Genomic DNA, 23361 nt, shown 5'->3' on the forward strand with positions numbered 1-23361 from the left:
CGCTAGGTAAAGAGAATACAAATGATTAGCCTGGATATGTGCTCTTTTGTAAATTCGATTTATCATTTATAGACACCGGTCAGTTAAAATAAATTTTTGCACTTTCTTCATGGCTTAATGAAATTGGAATATTTTTAGTGGAGTCCAAATAATGTATGATTCCAATAGACAATTCTATCGATTTCAACAGACGAAGTAAAAAGTATGACAGGTGCAACAAATGGTTTATCACTATTTTGACGAAAAAACAAAAAAATATCACGAGATACTTCCCAACTATTGTATTATTCACGACTAATCGCTAGGTAAAGAGAATACAAATGATTAGCCTGGATATGTGCTCTTTTTTATATATTCGATTTATCATTTATAGACACCGGTCAGTTAAAATAAATTTTTGCACTTTCTTCATGGCTTAATGAAATTGGAAAATTTTTATTAGCAGAATTTTTTTTTTTTTAAATGTGTGTGTTGCTTGTTCTAACTTCTATCGTTCAAGTGTGTCCACCTTCCAGTTAAAAAAAAATGAAAAAGAATTGGTAGGAAGTTCGAAACAGCTCGCACGAACGATTCCCGGTCATTTTATCCCCGGTCACTTCAACCCCGGTCACTTCATCCCCGGTCATTTCATCCCCTGGTCATTTCATCCCCGGTCACTTCATCCCCGGTCACTTCATCCCCAGTCATCCCCTGGTTATTTCACCCCCTGGTCATTTAATCCCCCGGTAATTTCATCCCCCGGTCATTTCATCCGGCGATGAAGTGACTGGGGATGAAATGACCGGTCACCGCACTAACATCGAACATCTCTTTTTCTCACAAATAGTTGACTCCACAGTGATATTGTCAGGCTACCTGCACTGGAAATATCACTTTGTATTTAATGAAAAGCCAATTTAATATTTGTCTGTACATCACGTTTTTATTCTACTAGAGCAGTGCACTCTGAGAAGAGTTAGACGAGACAACCAGATGAGGTATAGGGGCCTACTTACTTCATTTTGGACGCTCAATATGGCCTAGATATAGATCTTATCAGGTTCAAATCATTCAGGTGGTTACTCTGAGACTCGAATGATTTATTATTTATTCCTCTAATAATTTGTTTTTGAAACATAGAAATATTTTTTTACAGTGACTTTGATGACTAAAAAAATATGCGTTTAACCTTTCAAGTACTAATTCCTTATCAACGTGCTGACATGTAGTAATATGAAATATCATCTGGTGATAAATTGATTAGATGACTTTTGTTTAGTGAGGCCATATCGTGGTAGTAATGGTTCGAATCTTGGTGAAGACTGGGATTTTTAATTTTGGGATCTTTAGTATCTTTTGGGATCTTTAGTACACAGTTGAGTCCACCCAGCTCTAATGGGCACATGAAATTAGTTTGGGGAAAATAAAGGCGGTTGATCGTTGTGCTGGCCACATGACACACTTGTTAACTGTCTTCACAGAAACATGTAACCTTTACATCATCTGCCCTATAGAACGCAAGGTCTGTAAAGGGGAACTTTACTTACTTAACTTTTTTTGTTAAGAAAAAAAAACACTAAATTTAATTTCAAATTTCCCATTTATCCATATGGGATACTACTGTACATTTTAAAACTGTTATACGCAATAATTGCAATTCCAAATCAGACAGTAGATATGAATTATAGAAAGAGACCACGACTTAGATATCTACACATATATGTTTTAATTGTTAGGCATCATTGTTTAACACCTTATAAAGAAAATTTAATTACTTTTGTTGTATATAAAATGGGGAGGTAAATATTGCAATACAGAGAGATACGACAGTTATTATGTGGTTCTTTCCCTTAAATAAAATTTGTTTTGGTTTTTTTTTTTTTATCTTGCTTGTTAGATCTTTACTTTGTACTGTAACCTGAACCGAAGACTCTGACAGTCGTTAAACATTAATCTCTAAATTATGAAGTTGATCATTCTTCATGGGAAGTTGCCATGGCTGAGTGCCTGGCTTCCCGAACCAGATACCTGGGTTCTAATCTCGGTGAAGACTGTGATTAAAATTGTTTTTTTCTGTACTTGTATGGTACTCCTGAGTCCACCCAACACTAATGGTTACTTGACTTTTATAAATAAAAGTAAAGGCGGTTGGGTGTTGTGCTGGTTAACTGTGGGCCACTGAAACAGATGACCTTAACATCAACTGTCCAATACATCTCAATGTCTGAAAGGGGAACTTTCCTTTTATTCTTTACTCATTCTTTATAAACTGATTAGGCCCTGTTATTTATTTTAGGTTGAAAAGGAATTAAATGCTAAGATTTTCCGTTCAACATTATAAGTAGTTGGATCATGACTCCTTGTCTCCGTCTGTGTATTGGTGTACTTGATATTATTTTTTTCCAATAAATTATCTATATTTTTGATGGTCTTTGTTGTCATTAATGTATTTTGATTCTATAAACCAAATGCATCATTTCAATAACCACTTTAAAGATGAAAGTTTATCATCTTTGTGAACTTTAAGCTGTGTAGTATAATTATGACATGCAATATATATTTTTAGTAAGTTTAAAATAGAAAGAAAAATGGCTTATTATCGAAGAGAAAGCATATATTGTTCTCTTGATAATTATATACATTTCTTTTTAATAAATCACCTCACTTTTTTTCTTTTCCTAATTTTTTTTTTTTATTAATTGTTACACCTAATAATCTAGAGAAGAAAAACATAACAGAAATAAAAACAATTTTTTTTTAATAATTTAAAGAACAATACTTTATTGGTATGTTTTATCTCAAGTCAATTTGATATTTCCTTATATACAATTCACATGTGTTTTTAAGTCATGTTATGTCACACAGAAATTTCACCAAAGAAATCTCCAGTATGGACACTTTAAACTTGACCTTGACATTTAAATAAAGCGTTGCTCTGCAGACGACAAAACAAAAGAAGAAATTTAAACATCGTGTTTGGACAAAAGTATTTTTAAACATACAAAAAAAATAATTTAAATCTCTAGGTATTATAGACTGATATCCTCATGGATGACTTAGTTAATTTTTTTTTTCTATTGAGATATTCTTCCTGATATCTATATTTATTTCCCTTAGCACATTGCCGGAGAACAAGGCCGACAATTTTGGAACTGAAACTAAAAGAAAAATGACATACTAAAAGAATACTTGTATATTACCTTTAAGTTTGGCTATCCTGTGTGAGAAACAAGATTCCTCCATCAAGAAGAGAAGTTCAAAGATAGATAATCTCTCTGCAGGGTTATATTCTAAAAGATTGGTCAAAATGAGTCTGAAACAAAAGTAAAGTCGTTTGAGAACTATTTTCAAAATGTATATATTCAACAATATGAGATTTTCAGTAACACGGTATTGTCTTTGAAAGACACAACATAATGTATTTATTGAAGGAGTTGTAGATGTATATGTTGGTTTTATTTACAAATAATGCATATCATCTCAGTAGGGTGGGGGTTGGAAATGCCTGCATTACATTAAACCAATGTATTAACAGTCTAATGCATTCTTGGTGTAATACTAAGAAATAATATACATATATATACATACATATAAATGGGGGCGCGGCAGCTGAGTGGTTAAGTTCTCGCCCTTACAAACCTGAGGTCCTGAAGATTGTGATTTCGGGATTTTTAGGGCGCTCTGACTCTATCCAACTCTATTGGGTATCTAAATTTAGTTGGGGAAAGTAAAGGCGGTTGGTTGTTGTGCTGATAGCATGACACCCTGCTCGTTATCCGTTGGTCAAAGAAACAGAACATCATCTTCCCCATAGATTGCAAGTTTCAGAAACGGAAATTCTTTCTTTCTTTATATATAAATGTTTGTCTTACCTGTCAATACTAGAAGGCGACAACCTATTCCTGACTGTTTCCATCATTGGCTCCTCGATCTCATGACTTAAAACATTGACTTTGAAAACCATACACCAGTAGACTACCCCTAGAGCGAACATGTCACACTGTAAAGAATTATATGTATGTGTTTTATAATACTGATAAGTCTTAATTATTTTTAAATAAATAAATATGTTTAAATGCATAAAGAAAAGAGTATCTCAGTTTAAGATGGAGTTTGGGATTTAGTATGCTAATACACTCCAGCAATATCAGAGTCAAAATGTTTGTAAAGATTGGTTGGTGTTCCAAATTAACATTTAATTTAGAACATCATTAATTTCGTTAATGTTATGCTATGTTAATGTTTTACTGATTGCAGATCTAGTTAAAGTTTCAATTAAATCAAAAGAATTCCATAATATACAGTTTTATTCACAAAGGCTGTTTTCTTTGCAGCGTATAGACAGAGATTCTTTGTGTGTATGTGTGTGTGTTAAACTCTTTATTGAAGATTGTTTATACCCATATTAAACTAAAACATAATTATATGTAAGTTACAGTCCTGGTGAATTAAAGAATCAAAAGAAATTTGTGTATACAACTGTTTAAACTATTCTATTCTTGATAAACCGTATTATACGAAATCGAAAAAAAATGTCACTTTAAATTTATAGCTAGTAGGCAACATAAGTTCAATTCTCACATTATTTATCTAAATTTCGACAAAGTATATACTTTTAATATTTAATTATTTCATGTTTGTTGATAAGATTGTAAAGCTTGAACCCCATGCGAAATGTTTGTTTTAATTATAACATGGAAACTAGCCTACAAGGATTTATTATCACAGTAGAAATTGTGTATGATACCCCACTGATCGAATTGGCAATGTTAAAGCGAAATATGAAATCAATTAATGATTGTTTTTTGCTTCGCGAATATAATATACAAAGGTTTTTTTGCTGATTTTATTCGCACATTAAATATTGTTTCTAGATTTTAAAGATTTTTCCACCTAATCAAGTTTATGACATTTACCATTAACCTACACAGTGATATGTAGTGCTATGTAGAATACTTTTATTCATATGTCGTAATGTGTATCTGCTAAGCAATATTATTGTTAGATTTAAAAGGATATGGTAAACTTCATCAAATATAAATACAAATTTAAGGAGAATGCATGTCAAAATATAATAATTTTGTTTCTTACTTTAAAAGGGTTAAATTGTTTCTTTAAAAATTGCTCTGGGGACTTGTACACCACAGTTCCTTTTCTTTTGGTCGCCATTGTATCCTCAGTGGGCAAGATATCCGATAAGCCAAAATCAGCAATGAGAACTTTCTTTTCTGTGATCAAAATGTTGTCCGTTTTCAAGTCTCTGTGAGCAACTTTTTTTTTATGGAGATAATTAACTCCCGCACACAGCTGCACAAAGTATTCATCACTCATCTCCTGGTGCATGGAAGGCAGTACCTTGGTCAGAGTGCCTTCTTCATAAAATGGCATCACATAAGCGAAGTACCGAGGAAAGGACCCCATACTATCCATACCCATGATATAGGGATGACGGACCGTGGCGAGTACTGCAACTTCCGATAAGAAATGTTTTGCAACTTTGTTCTCAACATCAGTGTTGTCTTTGAAAAAAGCCTTGATGACTTTCTTGACGTTGCGGTCTTGTTTGGATCTGACTTGGAAAACTTTGACCGGGAAATGATTGTGAAGCAATTTGTCCACCTCGAAGTTATATACATGGCATGCATCTTCTTGGTATTTACGAAGTTCCAGCGTGTTTCTTTTCATATGATACATTTTAAAATAGAATTGGAGAACACAGCTAGATGACAATTAATGATGAATTAAACCTTGCAATACGAAAACACAAAGTCCCTCAAAAAATAGAACACAAATATAATAAGTCCAACACTTGTATTTCACAAAGAGAGATCTCAAAGTTGAAGTAACAGAATATAGCGTTAAATCTGATAGAGTTAATTTATTTCATTGAGTTTTATAGCTGAGTAAGCTCCTCCCACAATTCTTAAGCAGTGATTGGCCGAAAGCTAAAGGTGCGCCGGACCATCCTCGTTGTCTTTGAAGTTTTTGACCAGTGAATGACACTCGGTGACGCCATTGTTCGGAGGTACATACGTCAGAATACGACCAAGGTTTGGAATGCTGTCATAATTTGTTGCTATGCAAGGACGACCACATTAATGAATGAAGGGCCGAGAATGTCAACAATCTTTTGTTTTCTCTAGACGACTAAGTGACCAGCTGCAGTGGACACCGTCTAGATCTGTCGGAGAAAAGAGCAGGGGATTGCGGGGAACAAAACAGGACAAAATCAGATGTTTATGTAAGAATTGAGAAAGCTTATTAAAAATGTCCACCTCCTTTTATCCAAATACATTTCTAGGTTGATGAACATGGATGGACAAGATTAAAGAATTTTACAAATATGTCATTTAAAAGAACACCAAGATAGTATTGGGCAGCATGGGCGTAGCCAGTTGGGGGTTTTTGGGGTTCAAACTTCCATCGAAATGAAAGGAATTTTGTGATTAATTATTTGCTTTGATTTTTATTTGTTTTAGGTGAGACTTTAATATTAAACCATTACTTGCCCCAACGCAGCCAAGAGGATTTTGAGTTATGGTACCGTGGTGAATTGGTTTATAATGTTTGACATTTATAACTAAAATCACCATCTGAAAATAGGTCTCTGTAAAGTAGTCATAACGACTAAAATTGTCAATCATTGTACTTTTTTTTTTTAACTAACGTATGGAATTGTGTGATATTGAAAAAAAAAACTTTGACTTAGTAATTATTGGTTATCAGTTTTATTTTAACCGAACATAAAATATTTACAAAAGATTTTTATTAAAATATTACTTTTTAATTACCCATTACTAACTGGGAATAGACCTTCTTTTAATGACTTAACTAAATAAACTTTAGCTTTGTGGAATGAAGGGAAAGTATTACTAGAAGAATTACTGGCACGACATGGCCTAAAGTGTGCTGATGTGCAAAAAACTCCAAATATCAAACCCCTCATAACTTATTGACATACATTTTTTTTTAAAAGTCTAATATATTTTATAAGTAATAAAACATTGTATAAAACATTATATATGTATATATATAGATATATATATATATCCTCCTTCGTAGACGAAGACGAGCACATTTCTCATTTCCTATGAACTTGACTATGGCTAGAGAGTTCAACCTTCGCTTTAAAATGCCGCCCTCATTAATAACATGAATATCGTCTGCTACGGTAATACGTATATTTGTTAAAACACTTTTGTAAGCTCATTTCTACTTTCAAAATAATTTAATTTTGATAAATTGTAGAAGTAAAACTAATGTTTTCTCTGTAAGGTCGATAAGTTTGTATTTTTTTTCTAAAAAAATATACATAAATTGTCAAATTTCTAGGAAAATCTTAGCAGTTTAGGAGATCAATGTCTACCACCCTCCAACAAAGACAAGTTTTAAAACTAATATATGGAATTCCAATATTTAATATAACAAAATTTTCATTGATACGTTACTTAGACCACCCCTCCACCTCCCAGTCAAATTTTACTCTTTCCCGCAGACACACAAACTCACAAATTGTTTACTTTTAGTTTACTTCAATACTCCGTAAACAAACAAATCATTCGCTTGAACAACAAAGACATTAATATAATAGAGTCCCGGCATAGACTATCACAGTGTCCAGAGGAGCCGAACAATAGCTTCATTAGTTGTAGGGCGTCAAAGCGCTATCGGCTCGGCCACTCCTATTACGGCCATTCTTGTCCAGCCTAAATAAAAACGTGTCAGCTGTCCTTAAGTAAACATATACTGTCCACTACAAACAATAGATTCACTTCAATTCCTTTGCTGCGCAAAAAAGTTCAGAGATGAAAGCATGCTCCACCGCATCGGCAACTTTCTGACACAAATCACATGACAAAAAAAAGGCGCAAAATTATGAGGGGGGGGGAGCTTCATTAGCAAATAAATCAGAAGGAAATATTTATTACTTGAAATACTCAGCTTCTTGAGACTTTTGTGTTACATCTGAAAATCTCATCCAGTGATCAGCTTGTGTTTAAATCATTTCTTCCCTTAATATTTACAACTTGTGTTTAATTAAAACAGATCGAGTTCATTCTATATTTCTTTTTACTTCGACTCTGCTTCTATTCACAATGTTGACCAGTAAAGGAAAATTCTTACAAATTTAAGAGTATCTGTGAAGTCTATGATATGCAGATTGAGAAAGTCATAAAGGATCGTTATCCTACCAAAGTTGTACAAGTTCACAAAAGACTCGATCTCAACAGAATGTGGGCTGTAAAAATGTGTTACAAACTTGATACACAGAAAGGAATTTCTTTACAGAAGTTGGACTACTGGCAGGGTACATTTAATCAACCCCTAAGCCAAAAACTTAAATAGTTTGAATGATTAAACCAACTAGCATTCTATACCATTCTTAAACATGAAAAGACAATCTCACTTTAATAAGCTAATGTTTAGGTACTGAAACCAAAGAGAGCATTGTCCAATCTAAATGTCTATATAAAATATCTTCACTATATTATTTCAAAGCGTTGTTTATGACTCAATCAATTCATAAGATCTGAACATCTCATATGCCGTAAAGCACATACACATACTCATAGAGATATAGAGAGGGGGGGAGTTGAACATTTTAAAAAAAAGGATATTAAAATACAAAAATATGGAACTAAGTTTATTTTCTAGCTGTTTAAATATATAAAAACACAAATTTAGATTGACTAATAGTGTATATAGTTGCAAAATAATCATCGAAATATTTAATAAAATTAAAACCTTTTAGTTAGTATTACATAAATACAATAATGTTTTTTTTTTTTGTTGTTATTGTAGTGTGACATGTACTCACTTGGAGTAGTCTACTGGTGCATGCTATACAGGGTAGATGTCATAGACCTGAAGCCCAAGGAGCCACTACTTACGATAGTTTCACAAACATTCCAAGTTCCAGATATCGACAGGTGAGTAAAAACATCGAAAGTGATTTTGTTTAAGTAGCGAATAACAATTTTCTTTGACAAATCTGTAACAAAGATTTTAAATTTTAACAAGAAGAGATTTATAGTAAAAGAAAACATGACTACAGATATTTGTTTGCTAAAGTCCCTCAGTTAAAAAAAATTTTGTGATGATAGCTATTTCTACACATTGTATACTATAAATATGTAATTTTCTGTACCAAAAGAAACTATTTATTGTGACTAGATAGAAATTTAGAAAAATGTCACGCTTTCTTTCTCACACTGGCAAAAAAAACATACATAAACAATGCCATATATACATTGTCAAACATACACAGAAACTATCAGTGGTTTATACACTGCGTGGCTCAGACATTCTGTTATACTTACAATTTTATTTAAATCTTTGCACGCTTACACATTTTTACACAAACACACTTGGCATACATATATAAACACAAATAAACACACATTTCTTTTCATCTATTTTAAAACAAAAAACACAAAATCAAATATCACCAAACCCATTTCTGGAAAACTGCTTGAGTATTGTACAACCATTTAAAAATCAAACTAAATAATTCTCTACCCTAAAATCCATGAGTTTCATAAATGTCAATTCTAAGTAATTATAATCAAACACCTTATTATTATGTAAAGCTCTAAGCCGGCTAATCTAAACAAGTTTCCGAAGTTCGGAAACATAAAATTAAATTGAAATTATTAACCATTTTATTTTTCAGTTTTGACAACTTGTTTAAAACAATAGACAAGTTTAGATTCATATAGTTGCCCCAGTTAGCTTCTAACAAGTCTCTTACAGTATTTCTAACTTTAAGGAATAATGGACATTCCAAATACATATGCTTCTCGTTACCAGCATTTTCAAGATGACATAATTTACATTCCTGGACATTTGCCCATTTTTTAACTATAGTGGTCATCCCAAAGATGAGTCTATAAGTTATTTCTCTAGCTTTTGGTGTGATATATTTGCTGAATGTGTCACCCGAAGAACCTATTCACTAGGCTTCCTTGTAAGAGCTTTTTAAGTGTTGTCTATGATTTTTTGATTTTGTTGTGCATTAACTGTTCATTACCAAGCCAAATTCTTTAGAAAAAAAAATACAAAAAAAATAAATATTAGGAAAACTTTTTTTTAACAATTTTCAGCTTATCAAAATTTGCATTTTTTAAAACTTGACTCTTATTTTTTTTCGGCACTGAGGATGAAAATCTCTATGTATGCTGCATTAATAACAAAAGTGTTTCGTTATTGAGACATTGCGCTTTTTAAAAAAGCAAGAATGCAATTAAAACCATGCGTTGTTTAGAATATGATCAGTCTGCTATTGTGTTGAAGCTGAAAGTATGGTTTAATATTACGCAGGTAATAAAACGATCGTGTAACGTTTGCAAATTTTAACAGTAGCACAGAAACGACTTTGTAACTGTCAATATGTTAAAAAAGAATATTTTTAAAAATATACGTAAATAAAATGAGTATTTAAGGGAAAGAGTCGTTGAAATACTGCTGTTGTTCTCAATACTGAAAGATTTATTCCCCTTTTCTATGTAAAACGATTCATTGCCTCTAATTAATTAACTAATTAATTTATTTTCTGATTGATTTATGTGTTGTCATTAACAATGAATAATTGTGCAAAGTTGTAAAAACATGTTATTTATTTTTGTTACGAATCTTGATAGAGTGACAGACAAACATAAGTATTTAGGTTTTCTAAGCTTTGTAAAAAAACAATTTTGCAGAATGCAATATTTATAACTTGGTGTCAGCTCTGGTTCAGTTATGCACCGAGTATTTCGCTTTAAATCATATACAAATAACATTTTTTGTAGATTGTTGTTAGCAAAAGTAACTTACCGGATTCAAAATGGAAATGAAAACATAGCAATACAATTTACAAATATTAGTAGAAATCATTGAAAAAAAAATCAAATTGCACATCTATTTGTTTTATGTAAAAAAATATAAAAGATATCATGTTTTTTTATGTTTTTTGTTGTTGTTTTTTGGTAATATTGTTTTATTAAACAACAACAACAAAACTGTTTAAAACCTGCGTTGTCTTACAAGTTATCAGCCTCGCTTGTACTTCGGTTAGCATTAGCTCAGATACGAACTCATGCCTTGTAGGTTATTTACATTTATTGTAAAAGTTGTAAATAAATATTTGCGAAACCAATTTGTTTTTTGTTTTTTTTTGTTGTTTTTTTTATTTTAAAGATTTTTACAGTATGGGATGTTAAATGTTTTGACCAAATGCAACAAAGGACTACATTGTCCTCCAGTTATACAAAGACGAGAGTGTCTATTACTCCTCTGTCCTTATATTTCTGTCCACTTGACATTAGATCTAGTTGAGAAAAATAAAAGGCTTTTGATTGCTGATTGCTGTGCTGTCCACCTTTGTGGTTGAGTAGGAAAGCACTTCGAAACGTGTGAACTTTAGTTCAAATCTCGGTGAAGACAGGGACATTTTATTTCGTTTAGAACAACTTTCAGTCCATCCAACTCTATGGGTACATTAGTCGGGTACATTAGTCGGGTACATTAGTTGGGTACATTAGTTGGGTACATTAGTTGGGTACATTAGTCGGGTACATTAGTCGGGTACATTAGTTGGGTACATTAGTTGGGTACATTAGTCGGGTACATTAGTTGGGTACATTAGTCGGGTACATTAGTCGGGTACATTACTTGGGTACATTAGTTGGGTACATTAGTCGGGTACATTAGTTGGGTACATTAGTCGGGTACATTAGTTGGGTACATTAGTCGGGTACATTAGTCGGGTACATTACTTGGGTACATTAGTTGGGTACATTAGTCGGGTACATTAGTTGGGTACATTAGTCGGGTACATTAGTTGGGTACATTAGTTGGGTACATTAGTCGGGTACATTATAGGTTGTTGGTAATTTTGCAGGTTACATGTCACCCTCGTTAGTCGTTTGTAATCTCAAATGTATAGATTGAAGGATCAAGTCGGAATTGAGTTTAAGGGAAACAATTTACTGATGGAGACAATATAAAAATAAACGGTTATATCCCTTAGAATTTTCAGGATCTCATAATTTTAGGATTTCCCTTTCAATGTTGTCTGTATTATTTGTGAATATTCAAACTTTTTTTCTATCTAGTTTATATCTAATTTTTTTTTAAAATATTTTTAAAAATAAATTTTTAAAATATTGAAGCCGGTTTCCTTGACATAAAAAAAAATACACAACTTGAATGGTTGCTTTTATCAAAATCTCATAATTACAACGCAAATATAAGGAACAGTTAGTAGAACATTTTGACCCCTAAAAAGACTACACATTTTTTTTTGATCAAATCTTATTCTCTATTTATTTCATATGCTGAATAGTCAATTACCTGAATTCTCTTAACACTCAACTCTCATTCCTGCTGAACAGTAAGAGAACTGTTTGGGTGTCTTTTTAATTCTCTACGAACATATATACAAGTAATTTCTCTTATCAAAGAGATGGTGCTTGTTAATAGAAATCCGGTGTTAACAATCAGTGTCCAGTGCAACTGAACAATAGCTTCGGTTTTTGGTTATTGTAGCTCTGTGCGCTATCAACTCAGCCACTTCTAATAAGTTGTTGTAATTAAACACTTTTAATTGTAATTCTTCATCTCTTAAGGATAATTACCAGCCAATGCAGCTTACCTCTGATTATCAATTTTGTTTGTTTAACAAGTCTCGAGCATTTCTTTTCAAAAAAATCTCAAATCCATGCCTCCTTGACTTTGACTAACTTAGACTTTGGCTGACAATGGTAGCTGGCAGGGTTTTTACTTACAATAAAGTTTTGAAGGGAGAATGGGTGACTGCGTGTAAAGAGTTGGTTGTGTGACAGATGTAAATATTGCACTTGTACTGGTCATCAGAATGTAAAGAGTGATGTTGTGGTCAATGTGTGTAATGTTGAAGAATACTGGGTTCGTGTGTCCACTTAACACGTAACAGACACGAATAGTATACAAGAACTTGAGTCTATCTTCAGCAGACAAATATGAAGCTTATTCAATAATAAAATATACTGGTCTTCTAGTCGTTACACCAAAATATCCAATTGCAATATAACTACATCCGCATAACAGCGGTATCAAATATACAAAACTTTATAACAAAACTTCACTACTAGAATACGTCCGCATCACAGCGGGTAACAATAATCTTAAATAATATGCCTCCAACTCTAAGTACAGAAGAATAATTATTAGAAATACATGTTCTGTCTCTATTCCCAGAGACGACTCTTCTCCACTCAAAGTTACTACTGTTCTCCGGTGACCAAAAGACAATACTGACTAAAAGTCAATTTAGTCATTCTTACTTCCTCTTTCTATAACATAATACATACACAAACATCTACTTCATTCAGCTTTGTTCCCCGCAATCCCCTGCTCTTTCCTCAGCTGACCGTGACGTTGTCCACTGCGGCTGTTCACTAATTCGAATAGAAAAAAAACAAAAAGATTGTTGAAATTCTTATCAGAGAAACTCAACACTTCAATCTCTAATGAGGTCAGACTTGTGTAGCAACAAATTCCTTATTGAATGAATGTCAAATAATACTTAAGGAGAAACAAAAATATATAACAAATTAAAACGTGGTTAGAATGTCATATCTCCCTCCGGACACATATTTCAAAAAGTAGAGCTTGTACTCCAGTCTTATATACATGTAATATATTTATACATTTGCTTTCTTTATTGTTATTTCTTTATTGTTATTGGGTAGCGGACAATTGTAATTGTAGTTTTACTGGTTATTCGACAACATAGTTAGCTATCTGTCATGCAAAAAGATAAGCTGTTAATCATATATCCAGGATAATATTTACAATAACAATTGTTATAATTATATTCATGGACCAGAGGTTCTGAAAAAAAATACTATTCTGAGTTCTGAATTGTAATATAAATAATATTGTGTATTATGTATTATATACTTTAGGAGAAATAGTTTGCTACAGCTATTTAATCAGTTGTCTAACTAGCTGTTTTTTTTATGCTTAGTTTGTAAGAATTTAAAGAAAAATTTACTTCGGTGTAGTAGAATATGTCCATACTAAATAACCTTATGACATTATTATCCTTTTTTTTTATTTAGCATTAAAACAGGATACAAAGAGACTGAAAGCTTGTAGAAAATTGGAAGCACCAAAACATTTAATTGAAAAAAAAACATTTTCAAATCATATGTATTTTTTTTAAAGTTATAACACTAAGAACGTGGCAGTCTTTCCCAGTCATAAATCTAAAACCCTCACACGAAAACGCAAACTCAAACACACATATTTTCTTTAGGTTCTTTTTTTTGACGTGCCGTAATTTAAACAAACAAACATCTACACCGACAAAAACATCTACTTGTTAGAGAGCCGGCGTTGACATTCATGTATCCAGTGCAATTAATCAATAGCTTCATTAAATGCATTACGTCCACATTCTTGACAAGCCTAAACAAAAATATGTCGGCTCAGCGCTTTCAATGTTTATCAATAGTGTCCACTTCAAACTGTAACTTAGAATTGTCCAGTGCATCAAGAGATTGATTTGACAAATACTATGAGAAAATGTTTAAAGCTAAATTAAAATAAGCAAAATAAGAAAATAAAAAAAGGGTTATCTAAGGGAAGGAACTCCGCATTTACAACTATATTTTCCAAGAATGTAAACGTTATTTCGCTTTTTCGATGTAAGTCAAAATAATTAATTACAAAAAAAAAAAAATAGATGTTATATAATTTGATTTTTTTGTTTTCTTTTTTTAAAGAGTAAATCTATTATTTACAGTCGTAAAAATAAAACGTTTATTTTATTTTGCGGCTCCCGTAAGGTAATAAATCGCTATTAGGTTCATGCAAAATGTCAGTATGTCCGTCTGTCACACTTAGATCTCGAAAACTACAATGAAAATGAAAAATATTATTTCACCATGCGATGCGGTTTGAAATGTTTTGGAGCAACGGCTACTTTTGATTTTCTAATAGCAAACCGTTTAATTTATTTGCTAATGAAGCTTCCCTCCTCTCAATAATTTGGGACCTTTTCTTTGTCATGTGATTTGTGACAGAAAGTTGTCGATGCGGTTGAACATGCTTTCATCTCGTTAACTTTTTTGAGCAGTAAGGAAGAGCTGGACAAGTTCACGTACCTTGGCAGCATCATAACAAATGATGGAGATGCTTACCATGATGTAGCGTGCCGAATAGGAAAGGCAGGGAGCATTTTCCAAAGGCTGCAGCCTATTTGGACTAGCCAAGCCATTGGACTCGAGACAAAAATACACCTTCTCAACACAATCGTCATTCCAACTGCTACATATGCATTTGAGACGTGGAAGTCATCTGTCAAAATTGAGAAAAGACTAAATGTGGCTCAACAGAGATGGCTGAGACGGATTTTGGGAGTCAGTTACACAGACCGGATCTCAAACAAGGAAATCCTTTGCCGAACTGGGAGTCGAACACTTAGTGAGGTTGTGACTGAGCGTCGCATGAGGTTTGCGGGACATGTTCTACGTCAAAATGAATTACGCACACCAAGAGTTGCGATAACATGGAAGCCAAAACGAGGAAAGCGCAGACAGGGACGTCCTCGTATTACCTGGCGACACACCTTCATGGAGGACCTCAGAACAGTGGACACCAGTTGGGAAGAGGCTTCAGACATTGCCAGTGACAGATCATTATGGAGACAGCTTGCCGCCCAATGCGCCGAACGGCGCGGAAGGACCTAAGTCTAAGTCTAAGTAAGTAAGGAATTTAAGTGAATCTATTGTTTGAAGTGGACAGTTAATGTTTACTTAATGTCAGCTGACACGTTTTTATTTAGGCTGGACAAGAATGACCGCAATAGGAGTGGCCGAGTCGATAGCGCTTTGACGCGCTGCAACTAATGAAGCTATTGTTCGGCTCCTCTTGTCACCGCGATAGTCTACGCCGTGTCCCTATCATGTTGATTTCTTTGTTGTTCAAGCGAAAGATTTGTTTGTGTTTACGGAGTATCAAAGTAAACTAGGAATGTGTGTGTATGTGTGTTTGTGTTTACGGAGTATCAAAGTAAACTAGGAATGTGTGTGTTTGTGTTTACGGAGTATCAAAGTAAACTAGGAATGTGTGTGTATGTGTGTTTGTGTTTACGGAGTATCAAAGTAAACTAGGAGTGTGTGTATGTGTGTTTATGTGTTAGTGAAATTGACAAGGGGTTGGAGAGGCTAGGTTTAAGTCATGTATCAATATATTTTTTATTTAGAATTTCTTATATTAGCTTGAAAATATTTTTGGGTTGAGTGTGGTAGACATTGATTTGCTGTAACGATTTTTCTAGAAATTTGACAGTTTATGTATATCTTTCAGAAAAAAAAAAACTAGCTTGGTGGCCACACAGAGAAAACTCTGGTTTCCCCCCCCCCCCTTTTTTTTTCCCAGTATAAAAATTTCTTAATAATGCTTTAGTTTTTAGTCTCTGTCCTAAAGTGTCTCTAAATGGATTCATTTTGTATAAGAGTTTATATCAGAGAAAATACTATATACATGTTAGTATTTTATACATGTTGGAATTTCTATGGCTGAGTAATAAAGCACCTGGTTTCTGCATTGGAGTTTTGGATTCGAATCCTGGGGAAGATTTTAATTTTAATTCCGGATCATTAGTGCTCCTCTGAGAACTCCAGTAGATGCCTGGCATTAGTTGGGGGAAAGTATTGGCTTTATTACAAAGCTTTATATAAATCACTTTCTCTGTCTGTCTGTCTATGTGTATGTTTGTCTGGTAAAACGTTTAATCATGTCATTTTCACACAACCATTCTCAAATCAACGTTAACAATTATTCATTGTCGTAGACCAGTATTTCCCAAACGATTTATCTAATGGAATACTTTGCACATTCGGAAAATTGAGCGGAACACTTTGATTATTTTTTAGATTGGATTAGTTCCTATTGTTTAAATTAACAAGAATAATAATCAAACCAGATTCTAAATGATATGTTGTTACTTAATTTATAGTGCATTGCGGTACTCTTAATACATACTTGACCAGAAATCATTTAATGGTTGATCTTTGCATGTTTGTTTCAAATTAGAGTTCAATCTAGAGCAGTCCAATTTTCATATTAATGTCATTTTAGAATATTAAGCTAATAAAATCATTTTTCAGCGCTCTCAAAATGGGAATAGACGCTATTAGTTTTGTGTGGAATGTCTGTCTGTCTGTCCGACCAGTTTAGATCTCGTAAAGTGGAAAAGATATGAAAAATCCGGCACCTGTTTAACGTATGGAAAAAGAGAATAACCCTTTACAAGGCCGGCCCTAGCAATTGCGGGGCTCTACGCGAAACGGATTTCGCGGGGCCTAGTCTAGGTAGGGATAAGCATAATTTCAAACTTAAGATTTTTCCTTACAAAATACTTTCATCTTTGCGATTTATTTTTATTAAATAAAAGCTCGCAATGCCATTTTTATGCATTGTCATCCCAAAATGACAGTATATTTTCAAGAGATTTTAATAATTTCAGAAGATTTTCAATTTTTCGAATATCTAGCCTTTTAAATTTCCTAGTGGCCTTGGTAAATCAGGAGGTCTGGAAACAATGTTTGTACATGTTATTATATAATAAGTTATAAAATGGTTTAAAATAATAATTTACACTTAGAATTAGCGCGGGACCTATGAATGCGGGGGCACACTGCGACCGGATAGGTTGCAGGGGTATATGCCCGGCCCTGACCCTTTACAAAACACTTAGATCAATTAGATAATCATTCAATAACATCTGTTAGGCCAGATTCACATTTAACTTTGATACAATTTCATTCACTAACAGGCATGTTTATTCTTTGATGTTGTCTTTCCATTGCTTTTTCTAAATTTCTCTTCATCTTCTTCCTGGTACTGTTCCCTGAAGGAAGGTCTTTGCAAGCCATGAGGACCATGAGATTTGGCCATATAGTTTAAGATTATGGTTTTGACAGTTGTTAGCAAGCCATCGTCGCATTCAATTGGCTGTATTAATCATGTTTCTAATCTCTTCATTTGTTATACAGTCTTTGTATGTAACACCAATGATTTTCTGTATCCTTCTAACCACCAGTTCATTAAATACAATGCATGTACTAACAGTGCACTAATAATAGCATTAAAAATCTCCGTATCCTGTGACATCAAGTCGTTAGTAGAACACTAACTGTATCGCTAACACTTTCGACACGAGCAAGTCTCTATGTATCTTTTTTAAATTGTCGATAGTTTTTAGTTCATAGTTTCTGACATTCTTTCTAAAATATTGAAACCTGCCTTTTTAACTGCATGAGCTGACCTTTACGTTAGGCCAATTTTGAGTTTGTGTTTCCATTCTGTCTTTGTAACCTTATTCGTGTTTTTACACTATTTATCTTTGCAACCTTGTTTTGTTCTGCATTCACTCGTAGGTATACTAATTAACTACTGCAATATGTCGTGGAACACCTAGTCAGGCCTTGCGGAGCACTAGTGTTCGTCGGAACAGTTTGGGAAACACTGTCATTGACAATATATAAATCAATTTAAAAAAAAACAACAACATTTGGTCAATTAATTACTTGTCGTTTACTATGTTGTCTGATACCAACAAGGAAAATTATTTATTCAGTATTCACAGATATGGTTAAATATATTGGGTTTCGGCCCCTTAAATAATTGTACACGTTATTTCACCCTCAGACATTATCGGATCATGTTGAAACTCTAAACATTTATTTATTGTACCTAACAAAACAGTGATGCACGTTAAACCAGGGGTCTCGGGTTCAAATCCAAGTGAAGAGTTGGATTTTTAATATTTCGTTGCCTCTGAGTCCACCAAGCTCTAATGGGTACCTGACATTATTTGGGGAAAGTGAAGGCGGTTGGTCGTTGTTCTTGCTACTTATCACCATCATTTACCGTAGGCCAGAGAAACAAATGACCTTTACATCATCTGCCCTATAGACCACAAGGTCTAAAATGGGAACTCAAATTTACCTAACAAAATATGAATCAATTTTAAACATTTAAACAGTTAGATGAATTATTATTTGTAATTCATTATTTTGTCTTATACCGAAAAAGCGAAATAACTTCGACATTCTTGTGAAATACAACTGTAAGTACAGAGTTCTTCTCCTTAAATAACTCTATTTTTTTACTTTATCTTTCAACGTCGACTTATATAGTTTGTCATATCAATCTCTTGATGCTCTGGACAATACTATCATTTATTGGGCTGATGTCCAGCAAAAGAATCCAAGTTACAGTTCGAAGTGAACACTAGTAATAGACATTCAAAGCACACAGCCCACATATCTTATCTTATTTTTGTTTAGGCTGTGTAGGATTGTTGACCTAAGAAGTGGCCGAGCCTAGTAAAGAATTTAATGAAGTTATTGTTCTATGGCACTGGACACCATTAATGTCAACGCCAGGTCTCTAACACGTGGATGTTTTTGTTGGTGTAGTTCATTGTCTGTTGCAGTCACGGAGCGTCATAAAGAACCTAAAGAAAACAAGTGTGTGTGTGTGTGTGTGTGCTTTTGTATAAGGGTGAGGGTTGAGAGTTAAGACTAGGAAAGACTGAACAGTTTCTATTGTCATAACATTTTAAAAAATACATTTGATTTGAAACTAATAAATTACTAATTAAATGTTTTGGTACTTCCAATTTTTTTTACAAGATTTGAATCTTTTTTTTCTGCTTTAATGTTAAATTTAAAAATAAAAGATTAATGTATTAAGATTTGTGTGAGTGTGGAAGGGGATTAATGTGAACATATTCTACTACACCAAAGTATTTTTGTATTTAAATACTTACAAACTATGCATTAAAAAATTAGTTAGACGACTGATTGAATAACCGTACCCAAATATTCCTCCAAAACTATAAAATTTATAATATAATATTATTTCCTTTACAATAGAGAATTATTATTATTGATATTAACCAAGGTAGATGATTGACAGCTTATCTTTTTCTATGACATATGGCTATCTACAATGTCATGTAACCAGTACAACATCCATGTATCTTTTCATTTCACCAACTACTGTCTGCTACCCAATAACAATACTAGAATGGAGAGTATAAATATATAACATGTAGTTTAAACTGGAGTACAAGTTTTACTTTTTAAAATATGTGAGCTGGGGGTAAGGGGTTGACAGTCAAATCACTTTTTAATTTGTTCTATTTTTTCTTTAGGTAATAATTGACATTAATTTTTATCTAATGAATTTTTTAAGTGATTAATAAATCAAAGTTCTACTAGCGATCAAACAAAGCTATGTTAAGCTTAAAATAAACATTTTCTATTTCAGTGCACCACGCCTACATTTTACTACTGATACAACTTCACAATGAACAACCATCTATCAGAATTTCATTATTTTAAAAATCATTACACGTTATTAAAGCCTGATATTGACAATTTTATTTTGTTTTTTCATTTGATCTTTACTGATTTAACATTTAATGCAGTATTAATAATAACTGTAAAAGAGAATGTTATTATATATATGAAAAGTATGTGTCTTTACTATATGGATAAAATCAGGCTCACTTTTTAAACTTTAGGGAAGTTTATCGTATTGTTGATTCACTCTAAAGAAAGACAATGATTTGTCTTAAATGTTTTTTTTAGTTGTTAGACAATAAGCTTTTATTTAGGAGCAAAGAATTATTTGTTGTAAGCGTGTCTAGAAATGCATTGTCAATAAATCCAATGACTTAATACAGAGTGACGTACATTTGTGTTGTACTTAGAAGTATCATCAAATATTATTGTTAAATGTTTTTTCTAAAATTTATTTTGTTATTAATAGATGTTAGCACAGTTTTTTTCCATTGAACATTCAAACTAAAAAAAATTATTAAAAAAAAAACAATAACAACAATAACAAAATGAAACAAAACAAAGATTTTTTTAAAGATTTAAAAGACAAAAACTTTATTAGAATAATTGATGATCTGTGGCACAGAGATTATATTAAATACAAATTACAATTAAGTTTCGAGTCCTGGTTATGACGTCACATTTGGCTTGAAGCAAAGAGAACAGTCTTTTGTTTGGGAAAAGGAACTGACCTTGACATTTAAATAAAGCGTTGTTCTGCAGAAAACAAAGAAAAATATTTTGCGTTTAAACTTAGAATGGAAATAAAATAAAAAGAAGCAATTTCTTGATATTATAAACAGGTGTCCAAAAAGAATTTAAAGGTTTAAAAAATAATTTGTTAGGTTGATAAAAAATTTAAAAGTTGTTTTATTTTGGTTTAAAAAATAAGTAAACAGCCGAGACAGACACTGGACAGACTAAATTATTGATGACAGACTAACAGGAATATTTTTCCATTACCTCTAAGACTGGCTATGCTGTCTGTAAAACGATATTCAGGCTGCTCCAGTACGCAGAGGAGATTGTAACAGGTTAACCTATCGACAGGGCTAGGGTCCAAAAGATTAGTCAAAACCAGCCTGAAAAAAAATAATTGTCAAATTTCAAGGTAAAACGTTACAGCCGTTTTTGAGAACCGTGTCGATCCAGATTGTGCACACCCATTCAGAATGTTCGACTTGAATAGAAGTATTGTAAAAAGCTGTACAACATATTATTCAAAGCAAAACAAGATTGACAGTTTTTAACATTTGAATCTCAACTGACACATGAACAACTCTAAAGAGGATTTTTATGTTTACTTATTAATAAAAGTCATAACCAAATATTGAATATGAATGTTTGACTTACCAGTCTATACTAGTATCACACAAAGTATTGACTGATTCCTTCATTTGCTCGCTGCTCTTTAAATCAAAGACATCAACTTTGAAAATCATACACCAGTAGACTACACCAAGTGCGTACATATCACACTGTAAGGTAAAGAATACAGAGAGTATGAGATCATTGCCTTGTCTTTTTCGGGGTATATCAAAGCAACATATTTATAAGGTGAATCAGATCTTGATTAAGATATTATACAGGTCAAGAAATTTCAAATCAAGATAAAACATGTAAAATTTGTTATTATATGCATAGTGTTTTTTTTAATAATTACATTTTTATGTATAGCCAAAATATCGTGCTTAATATTAACAAGGTAAAACTAGCTTAGTTCACAAAAATTACAGTCCAAAACGAGAACTACTTGATCAAATTAAATAAAAAATAAATATACTATATTAAACATTATTAATAACTAAAAGAATAAATAAAATTAATAAAAAAGTAATGATATATATATATTGAAAATATATATATATATATATATATATATATATATATATTGAAAATATATATATATATATATATATATATATATATAGAGAGAGAGAGAGAGAGAGATAGATATAGATAGATAGATAGATAGATAGATAGATAGATAGATAGATAGATAGATAGATAGATAGATAGATAGATAGATAGATAGATAGATAGATAGATAGATAGATAGATAGATAGATAGATAGATAGATAGATAGATAGATAGATAGATAGATAGATAGATAGATAGATAGATAGATAGATAGATAGATAGATAGATAGATGATAGCAATATCTAAAGATTAAAAGCTCTGATGAAAACCAATTTTACTTATTAGAGCTCATAGATTTAAAGTAATTAACTTGTGTTTTAAATAGTTTCGTTTGAAACCGAATGTTTAATTAATTTAAGCAATTAAGTCTTAAGGAATTATAAAATTTCACTTACTTTAAAAGCGTTGAACTCTTTCTGGATAAACTGTTCTGGGGAAATGTACATATGGGTTCCTTTTATTGTGCTCACTGGCGTATCAATAGTGGGCAAGATTTCCGACAAACCGAAATCAGCAATGACCACCCTCTTTTCTTTTGCTGTGATCAAAACGTTGTCCGTTTTCACGTCTCTGTGAGCGATTTTATGTCGATGGAGAAATTTAAGTCCTGCACACAGCTGCACAAGGTATTCATCACTCTTGTCCTGATTCAGGGTCGGCAGCGCCTCGGTCAGAGTTCCTGTTTCGTACAATGGCATCACGTATGCGAAGTAACCAGGAAAGATACCCATGGTATCCATTCCCATAACATAAGGATGGTGGATCTTGGTGAGTACTGAAATTTCTGCCATGAATTGCCTTGTGGTTATTTGGTCAACATCAGTATTGTCTTTGAAATAAGTTTTAATGACTTTCTTGACGTTGTGGTCTTGTTTGGATCTGACTTGATAAACTTTGATCGGGTGATGGTCTTGAAGTAGTTTGTCCACCTCGAAGCCATATACATGGCATGCATCTTCTTGGTAGCTTAGAAGTCCGTCTTTCTTTTTCTTTGAGTGATACATTGTAGAATAGATCAGAATTGAGCTATCAGACAATAAATGCTGATTAGATCCCAACAGTACGAAAATAAATCC

At 32.6% G+C, this 23361-nt stretch overlaps 1 protein-coding gene across 1 annotated transcript; it reads right to left on the bottom strand.

Annotated features, from left to right (window-relative positions):
• Positions 1 to 2687: 2687 nt before the first annotated feature.
• LOC106059297 (serine/threonine-protein kinase Nek11-like) lies at positions 2688 to 23289 on the bottom strand. The gene is made up of 7 exons (XM_056043192.1): positions 22681 to 23289; positions 21717 to 21841; positions 21308 to 21445; positions 5122 to 5656; positions 3852 to 3979; positions 3180 to 3292; positions 2688 to 2695 (listed from the first exon to the last, which is right to left on the bottom strand). Exons 1-7 carry the CDS (start codon positions 23287 to 23289, stop codon positions 2688 to 2690), a joined length of 1656 nt encoding a protein of 551 aa, XP_055899167.1.
• Between the last annotated feature and the right edge of the window lie 72 nt (positions 23290 to 23361).

The sequence above is a fragment of the Biomphalaria glabrata genome, chromosome 10 (genome assembly GCF_947242115.1).
Source record: "Biomphalaria glabrata chromosome 10, xgBioGlab47.1, whole genome shotgun sequence".
Lineage (NCBI taxonomy): Eukaryota > Metazoa > Mollusca > Gastropoda > Planorbidae > Biomphalaria > Biomphalaria glabrata.